This window comes from Epinephelus moara, chromosome 19, assembly GCF_006386435.1.
Source record: "Epinephelus moara isolate mb chromosome 19, YSFRI_EMoa_1.0, whole genome shotgun sequence".
Classification (NCBI taxonomy): Eukaryota; Metazoa; Chordata; class Actinopteri; order Perciformes; family Serranidae; genus Epinephelus; species Epinephelus moara.
The window spans coordinates 12,128,503-12,138,387 of record NC_065524.1 but is presented as its reverse complement, the minus strand read 5'-3'; the positions used below and the strand labels follow the sequence as shown (position 1 = coordinate 12,138,387).

The following is a 9,885-nucleotide window of genomic DNA, read 5'->3' as shown; positions in this document are numbered from 1 at the left end:
GAATTTAGCTTGGACATTAGCTGACCAAAATTCAATGTCACAAGGTCTAAAGCCAAAGGCAATGTGACGTAGAATACGGACGACAGATCACGTTGATATTTTGTTTGTTGTAAGTTGTGTTGTTAAGTAACCAAAATCCAACATCTTTCAAAAATGTTGTCATCCAGACCAAAATTTTATGTCTGTCCAACACAAGAGTCCAACGTATTTCTCGTCTGTCTTTCATATTGATGTGCGGTGTTTACAGAGGGAAACATAATTTATGGGCTCTTTGCTCAACCCCTGTGAGGACATCTGGTGTATGGTGCTAAATTATGAAAACCAAATATCCAGGGTTAACTGATAACCCACGACTAAATAAGAGGTTAGGAAACTGACTTTAAAGGATTCATTCTTTGTGAGTAGTCGCACAACAGTTCCACGTAAAATGATAGTGAGGGTTGTTGACAGATGTGTATCAAAGGGGTTCAGGAAACACATTAAAACCTACAGCACCCAGGGCTTTCTCAAAGAGCACCATCTCTGCATGTTGACATTACTGTCACAGGGACAGGAGGTACGTGATTTATCAATGTCTTCAGTGGACACATGCCAAAGTCAACAACCACACTTCATCAGATCTCATGAAAGACATCCTAAAGAACATGTTCATCTATCTGTGTGATAAGTGTACAAAGTCTGCATGTGGATGTAGCCAGTGAGCACTAACACTGGTCTGAGTCAAGAGGGCAGGAGGTCGTCTAGTGGTCACAGGTCTGAGTCAAGAGGGCAGGAGGTCGTCTAGTGGTCACAGCATTCCAAGATCTTTGTTTGGATGCGTCCTGTGGGTCACTTTCCCAAAAAGCGACAAGTCATTGTTGTCAAGGAAACTCAGTATCCTTGAGACACACTGGACTGACTTTCGCTATCAGAGCAATCAGACTGTAACTTATGACTAATCAAATTGCTATAAAAATTAAAATGTCCACTTTAGAGACTTTATTATCTAAAAGGGAAAACAAATTGTCTTACCGATTTTGTACAACCAGGTTTGAATAATTTGCTCTCGAAAAAAAAAAAGCCAAACCAATCAGATTACGAATCTGTTTTAAAACTGCATCGGACGGCTCTGACTGTGTTATTGCTCCCATTGATTATATAATGCCACAGCGCACCTCCCTCCACTCACAGAGTGAATTAACATGATGTCCTCTCAATACACACTATATCCACACATACACACACACACACACACACACACAGCTCGTAGCACATGGAAAATGCATTTCCAAAAGAATGTGCTATGTGCAAGCTGTCGTCACACTCCGAGCGCTGGGTAGAGTGAGTCCAGCTCCTTCTGTGCCTCTTCATCCTGAGGACAAAAAAACATTATTCAAAATACAATAAAATACAATTCTATTAAACAGTGTATCATCTTGCAGATGGAATAACCCTGCGAGACGGATATAAATACAGTCTTGCAATAGTAGAGTGATGAGGTCTACCTCTTTGGACATGCCATTCATTGAAGAAGCAGCTTCACACATCTTCCTCGCCTTCTCCCTTTGCCCCAGGTCTTTGTAGCACTGCCAAAGAAAAGAGGCAAAAGCCATCGATGTATTGTTTAGTCTCAGTCATCAGATCTCACAGAACAGTGTGGTGTGGTCACAAAACAAACAATGGTAATGAGAGTTCAACTTGAAGCTTCTGGTACTGACCTTAGCTAGAAACACATAGTTGAGTTTGGAATATCCTGGCTGGAGCTCCTCAACCTGAATAAAAAAAAAAAATATATATTTTAAAAGACAATTAATCTCTGTTCATGATGCATATACCACTATATCACTGGTGTACTTTATATAATGTGTTCAAGAAAATTCAGCAGTGAAGCTGTAATGGTACAGTAGTTGCTAGTATTTTAATTTAACATCTTAAGTTAACATTTTAGTGTCTGTTTTGACTGGACTAAACCAGATGAAGATTTCTATAGACTGTATCACAGCCCTTTTTTTTTTTTTTTACAATAACTTCCAGGAGGAAAACCCCTGCATAACCTACGTGAAATCAAATGTTATTGAGCAAACGCTGCCCCAATTGATGAGATTTTAGCCACATTAAAAAGACTTACCTAAAAACAACAAATTTCAGTTAAAGTGTACGTTAAATTTAAAATATTTATGCTGCTTTAACTTGCTGTCAGGCAGCCCTTTCCAACAGGGAACCAAAGTTGTTATCTCAAAGTCACCAGACTTCACTGACAAAATCTGTAATTTTACCTCACAGAACATGAGAGTGGCTGGTCTACTGCTGCCTTGATTGGTTAGTGTGTAAGATAAAGCGGAGAAAATATTTAAAATATAGCATACACTTAAACTGATATTGATTTTTTTAGGCAAGTCTTTTCAGGTGGCTAAAATACATTTTGCTGCAGCCCCGTCCACAGCAGTTTATTTCTTAGCTTCCATACCAGTAGATTTAGTTTATTTAAGACACTAGCAAAGGAACACAGAACATAGAATAAGCACAGCAGAAAAGTCTGATAGGTCAGACCACTATGTTTAAACAATACAGTTACAGTTTTGGGTGAAAATGACAACAAAAATAAACAAGTTTGCTGATTTGACATATCTCCGCAACTGAAATCAGTTACCAGTTGTCTACCTGAAAGTGACTGTTGTTGCTCGCGCAATGTCACGGTTATTCAGTCTGAAGTCTGGATTTGAATGACCTGAATAACCTCACAGGATGTATTTGTTAAAGCTCAACAGCCACACCAGAGGCTCTCCACCAGGTCACGGGCAGCATGTTGTAACAGGGACCACTTAAATCAAATTGATGGGTGAAATACACAAGACGTGACGAGGAGGCACGAACAGGAATATTAGCCAGGAGCAAAATTCATTTCATTACTATATAAACATTTGAAATGTGGGCACACAGATTAAGCCTTTTTAAATACGAAGCGTTTGGTCTTTGAAAAAACTGGGTACAAGAGTGACCTGGAGGCAAGTTGCAAGTGAACGCTAGATAAACAAGATGCTGAATGTTGCATGTTTCATTAATCAGGGCAGCTCAGGGGAGAGCATGCAATCAATTAAACTGTATGGGAACAAAAAAACCCAATTCATACGAAATGAGACTATCAGTCCCGTTTTTGATTATTTTTATTCCCAGTTAATCTTGTTAATACACCAGCCACGCAGGCTAAGTGAAGGCATTCCTTAAAGGTTAAAGTATGCTTCCATTAAAGTGCGTATTGGATCGTTAAACTGCATCTCAAACCCCCTGCCAACATCTGAACTGCGCACCTACGTCCTACAATTTTTGTAACTTTCCGAAATCAAAGTCACGCCCACTTGTGCATGGGGTGTGTGGAGGTGAGACAACAGGGAGGATTTTAATTTCTTCTTCCTTCCTTCTTTTTTACGCACTCTATTCATCACGTTGTGTATTAAAGACAGCAACACTGTAATTACCTTTAAGTGTGCACTGTTATCCCCATTTGTACGACTGACTGAATTTCACACTTCTCTGTGATGGCTTTACACACCTTGTTTTTTATGTGGGGTGAAACAGTTGTGTGCACACTATAAAAACTAGTTCATTTTTAGCATGCTCAAACCTTAAAGGGGATCTATTACGCTCATTTTCATGATCATACTGCTATATTTGGTTCCTACTAGATCAAGTTTACATGCTTTAGTGTTCAAAAAATACTGTCTGTGCTGGAACACCTGTATTGCAGTCTGTATTTCAGTATTCCAGCTTCTAAACCAAAATCTTTACAACTGTTCCAGCAGGACTTTCATCCAAAATCTGGGAGAAATTCACAACATCGGCAACTGTGATTACTTGTTTCCCCGACGTTAGCATGTAGCCACATTTAGCAGTGTAGGCTACATAATGTAAACACTTGCAGTTGCGTGCCTGGCGACCATATGAAGAAAAATGTTACAAGCTTACGACAGCTTATCTAAAGTAGAAAAAACATTTGCTCACAGGGATTACTTAATATGAACACTAAACATGTAACATGTCAGAAAATAAGGAAAAGCATAATATGTATTTTTTAAGAAGTTGAATGTATGCAAAGACGAGAATGACTGCAAAATGTACCCTTAGAAAATTCTTCAGTGCATCTTCAACTGTGGCACTTGGAGGCTCTCCAAACAATGTTGCAGCAACTTTCCTCTCAATCCACGACAACTGAGCCACCTGCAAAATGATCAAACAGCTCAAGTTAAAAGACAATTCTGCACATTAGTTAAAGAATAACTTAACACCAGGCTAAAAAGCAGCATATCACTGTCCTCTGGTTGAAAGTTACTAGCCTCTTTCACATGCTGGGTGAGGCAGGGTGTGGTTAGAACTGCGATTTGTTGCACCTGTAACCACACCCAACAGGGCTGTCACAATGATCCTGGAGTACACCTGTACATCACTAAAGCAACATGACAAGGTTAAGATTAGTCTTTAAAACATCATTAACAAGCTATTGTTAATAGTTATCAACTTCGTTTTACCCTGATACGATTCCTAAAATGTAAAAAAGGGTCACTGTTCCCTCAGGTTTCCAAAAACATAATCGACGTTTCAATGAAATGAAGGGGAAATTTCACAATGAATATTAGTGAAAATCTACGCTTAACTTTTCAACGGTTAATTTTAATTTTTGCTTCGGTATACTGCTGCTCTATATTGAGATATTTAAGTAATGTGGAGGTAATTCATTTTTGTCTGGTAAACGTAATTACATCTGTAAAATTAGGTGCTTCAACAGTAAGTGGAAACAAAGGTAATGAATTTTGTGTGTGTTTGTTTCCATAAATTTCCTAGCCAGTTTGGTTGCATATAATTTTCTTTAACTCTTCCAAACCAGAAAAACACACCCGACTGTGACTTCTCCAGTTATTTCCATGACCACAGGTACCCTGTACACTGATACTTTTCTACTGACACTTTTTGCAGAAGATGATAATGGCCAGGAGAAGCCTGGGTCAAACATGTAATGTTCCTGCCGCGCACCATTCATCAGAGCGACGTCTAATTGCAGGTGTAGCGTTGCTTTAGCGTCATCACAGGACCCTTCAAACAGAACCGCTGGCTCAATACAAACAGTAGATCATTGTTGAACATGAACGCACCGCAGTCAGCCCGTAAAACTCAGTCCCTGAAAATATCAGGTGTTACTGCTCTGCTAAATTTGCACAGGCCCTCACTCCCTCTCTGGTACCAACAGTGTAGGTGAGTATTATATAATTTAATCAGAGCAATCTCTGTAATAGCTTCCTTCCTGTCGGGCAGTTAGTTTGACAACTGGCACCAAGTTACATGACAAATGGCCCATGAAACAACTGGAACACTCCACAGCAAACAGCTGCAAACCTTTATATATAAATGACAATAATTTATCATCCCAAATCATTTCCAAAATACAGGTGGTAAAATGATTAACAGACAAGACATAATCATTATAGAAACAACTGCCTGCACTGAAAGAACATGAGCCGAATAGAAACAGGATGAAAATATCTCCATGGCACAATCTGATCTGAAGCTAACAATGGCTGGTGTTAACCTTCCGTAGCGCTTTCTGTGAATATCATAGAGGGAAAAATAAACCTCAGGGAAGCTTAAACAGTGGGAATGAATGAGGGGAAACTATGGGTGGGTTAACAAAGGGAGGAGAGGGGGCACAGAGACATGTCCGCCTCCATAAATTTACTGTTTGTATATGTGAGGACAGATAGGAGATACATGTGCTGCGCAGTGTGTCAGGAGGGTCACATACAGCGTAGCACCAGCGGCCCAGCAGGTAGTAGGACATGGGGTCTCGTGGCTTCAGCTCAATGGCCTTATCCAGATGATCCTGGGAGGGGAGGCAGACAGACAGACAGACAGACAGACAGACAGACAGGGTGAAGATTTTCACTGTTGATTCATGACATGGCTGCTATTTCCACTGCCTTCTGTTCTGGCCTGATCTGTCCTGCTTCACCAACCCACAAGTATTTCACAAACACCTCTCACTCACGCGATCTAGCAGAGCGACCACACACTCCTGGCTGTCACACACCCTCCCTTGCTCTTTTCCACAGGCTTTTTTCCCCCATATCTTCCTTCTCCAGTGCTCTATGGCTCTATCTTTCACCTGTCAAGAGTTTTGCAGGTACACAGTGTTTGGAGGAAGCCGCTGACAGAAGATAAAATGCTACGTGCTGTTGTTCCACACTCCATCTTATGTAACCAAATGGCTGTAGGAGTGGCTTACTGGCTTAAGTGATATGAGTAGCCATTCCCCCTTTACCCTGAGTACATGGTAAAAGCAATGTTCAACATATATATGAAATTGTATACACATAATAGCCAAAGTATTTCATTAAGTCGTCACAATTTGTTTCAGAAGGTGCACAGTCCCAGACACAACGTATCACCAGAGAACTGTCTATTTAAGAGATCAACTCACCTTAAAGATGTATCCGTTCTTTATCTTGTTCTGTACTGTGTCATATTCTGCCATAATCCCACACATGATGGCATACCTGTGGAGAGATGGTATTATGCAGATAAACTGTGTATCAGGTGTCTACAGGTAATCCTGCTTGGCTCATTGTGTCTTTACAGAGAAAAAAAAAACAGCAACAGATTTATTGAAAAAAGAACATAGGTTTGAACTGACTTGCACAGATTTCTTTTGTCTCCTGAACCCCCCAAAATTTCCTGCTGCAAGAAGGCAATGACCACCTCAACTGGCAGTAAACACTATCCTTGTTTTAAGGGCACAGCTGACAACATTCTCCAAGAAAAGATTAAACAAGTAAAAGTACAGAAAAAAAGGAAGATATTTAATAACGTGTATGACAGTTTAAAGGCGTCAGTATGCTTCAACCAAAGTATTTGTTGGATGGTTGAACAGTGTCTGAAATCCCCTGAACCCACACCTGTCTGACATAAGAATCAGGGGTCTGCATCCAGCAATTTTTGTAACTTTCCAAAACTGACAATGCGCAAGCACGCCCACTTCATGCAGTAATTGGCCAGGTGTGCAGAGGTGAGTAAGTAGGCATTTGCTCTCAACAAAACAATAGTTGCTCAACAATACCTTTGAGTATGGATTTTTCAAAAGTGTATGCCATTATCCTCACACAAGTGTGGTGGTCCTTAGCATCACAGGAATACTTCACTGACAAAAAGACCATTTGTATGTCAGTTACTCAGCCCATGTTACTTTACATTTGTGAAGAAAACTTTGCTTTAGCTGCATGCCTACAGAGTCTTAAAACCTTCTTGATGAATTAGAGGCTCTGCATTTGATGATGCAAAACTATATCAAAACTATTTGTTTACAACCTCTCAGACAACTCGTGCAGTATAATCAAAGTCTCTTTTATTCAGTCGAATGCTCAGTAATTCCCAATCTAATGCGTTTTTGTATTTAAAACACTTCTGCATAAACAATCTCAGGCATGGACGAGGAGCACGCCTGGGCATGCGTGTGCGTTTGAACACTGCTCAACGGAATGCACAAGCTTAGTTCAAGCCAACACATTCTCACTCTCAGCTCGTCAAATGCAGACGCTTCATCACGTCATATTTTGACGTGAGAGTCAGTCGCTCCTCACGTCAAAATATGATACACTAGGTACCCCTCCTGTGTCAATTTTACATGTTCAGGGACAGCGATTCCATTTACACTTGTTGTATGCATCATCTGTTTTCAAAACAAACTTCTGTTTTCACAGTTTATGCTCATTAAATGCATACAGTGTTTTTCAAAATAAGCTTGTAATATAGGCAAATAATGTTTTTAGGTTTACTTCCTTTGGTTCAGCCAACCAAAAAGGTTTAGGTTTAGCAAAACACATCATGGTTTGGCTGAAAAGAAGTACGTTTGCTACTAATGTAATATAACATCGCCATCACATATGTCACATAGGTCACGTGACATATGACTCTAGCACAGTATACTAGCACGCTACAGTGTTCTTAAAAGAACTTGATTCACTTTTGGTTTCACACAGGTCACAAACAGCAGCTACCGGGCCACTTGATCTTTTTACTATGGCAGCTGCCCAGAATGTCAAGAAATGCCACGACCCAGAGCATCACATACCGCAGCTATTTTTTAAATAGTATGCTAGGGTTTTGTGAAAATGCCTGTATTTGGGAATTACCGAGCATACAGCTGGATAAATGAGTTTGGATACTGCACCAGTGTGAGACTTTGTAAACAGATGATTTTATACAGTTTTGCTGTTGTTTAACACTGTCGCCTGTTACTTCAGTTCATCGAGAATGTTTGCCATTTTTGGATTCTTTGTTCACTGTTGAGACAGATGAGCAAAACAAAGTTTTCTTCAAAAATTCAAGGTAAGACGGGGTGAGTAAGTGTTATACAAATGGTCATTTTGTCAGTGAAGTATTTCCTTAAGACAGCGGGGGCATAAGTGTCTTACACAAGGACACCTTGACACTCACTTAATCCATCCACCCAGTTGGTTGAGCAATTTAAACCTCTGACCTTGCTTGGCAAGATCCCCTCTGTCCTCACTTGCCTCATCGTTATGATGCAGGCAGACTTGGATATCTTGCAGAAGAAAGAAGCAAAAGACAGAAACGATTTTCACTGCACAATCAACTCAAATAACCTTTTTTCTCTCTGTTGATATTGTACCTGTGCGTCTATTGAAACGTAAGCCCCAACTGGAAGAATCCATCATTTTGAGCCTTTTGGACAACTTAGAATTAATATGAACTCAAATAATTATAATGACAGCAAACTGCACAGTCCTGACTGACTACAGTACGGACGTTAAGAAGTGAAGTTTTGCGTAGGTGGGAGGATTGGAGAGAATTTCGGCAGCACCTTTCAGTTACACCACCTTTTTTTTCTGGGTCACTAACAATGAGAAACCAAAAGGACTGAAAAACCACCAACACTCAACCTTCTTAAGTAAGACTCCTAATTAGGCATCATCAGCAGAGATAAGCTGCTTCACCTTACTCCTTCAACCACTAATTAATATACTGACTTGGACCAGTGGGCAAGTGGAGAGGAAACAAAGAGCGATTTCAGCTTCCAGATCTGTAAGTCAGCATGACGCTGTGGGTTTGGAGAGAAGAGGAGAGAGCTGATCAAAGTCTTTTCACCGCAAGGCTGTTTTAATCCTGCTGGTACTCTGTCAAACACCACAGAGCGACGTAAATACCTTTTTATATGAAGGATCAGCGTGTACAAAGGTCATCTGACAGTGTTGTCTGACATGGTGGTGCTGACGGTAGATAGAATCTGTAACTGCGTGCGTGTGTGCACTGAGGTGTCTGGTATGTGTGAATGGATTTTTTAACAGGGCATGATTTAGCAGTGGGCTACTGTTCTCTGTAGTTACTCTCACTCTTTCTGTCTCTGGATCGTGATCATGCACAGCATGCCGATGCCAGATGTAGTTTGCTGTGGCAGGATGCAAATTGTGCTACACGATTAGCAGGTAATTACTAAATTAACTTAATGTAGGCTCAGTGATCTTCCTAACTGGCAAGTGAGAAACTAAGCGATTTGACTTCAATTGACAATGTTTCAACCACTGCCTAATCAAAATGTACAAGAAGAAAAAAAGATAAATATTATAGGTTGCTGTAATTGTGTGAAATGTCATGCAAACATTAATTGTTGTGCTTAACATCATTACTCCTACTTACTGTGGGTGGTGTGGAAAATGAACAGTAATAGGACAAGTACTAACCACATCACTCCTAAGTGCCCAGAATTTCTTTGCAAAGAAAACACAGGCTGATGAATTGTGTGTTAACTGTAACCAAAAAGATCCGTTTATTTTCTTAAGGTAGCACAGGGTGTGGCCACGCTGCCACTGGTTGGCGCTCGATGAGTGGAGCGCTCCACAACAT

General features: G+C 40.3%; 1 protein-coding gene across 3 annotated transcripts in view; it reads right to left on the bottom strand.

Moving 5' to 3' along the window:
* Positions 1–754: 754 nt before the first annotated feature.
* LOC126406625 (regulator of microtubule dynamics protein 2) overlaps positions 755–9,885 on the bottom strand; it is a 44,207-nt gene continuing 35,076 nt past the window's right edge. For all 3 annotated transcript variants that reach the window (XM_050071037.1, XM_050071038.1, XM_050071039.1), the window contains exons 6-11: positions 6,446–6,521; positions 5,771–5,848; positions 4,096–4,194; positions 1,698–1,751; positions 1,485–1,565; positions 755–1,351 (exon numbers count right to left, since the gene is read on the bottom strand). In XM_050071037.1, the coding sequence (XP_049926994.1) occupies positions 1,298–1,351; positions 1,485–1,565; positions 1,698–1,751; positions 4,096–4,194; positions 5,771–5,848; positions 6,446–6,521 (442 nt within the window). In that variant the 3' untranslated portion in view covers positions 755–1,297. The remainder of the gene's footprint in view (positions 1,352–1,484; positions 1,566–1,697; positions 1,752–4,095; positions 4,195–5,770; positions 5,849–6,445; positions 6,522–9,885) is intronic.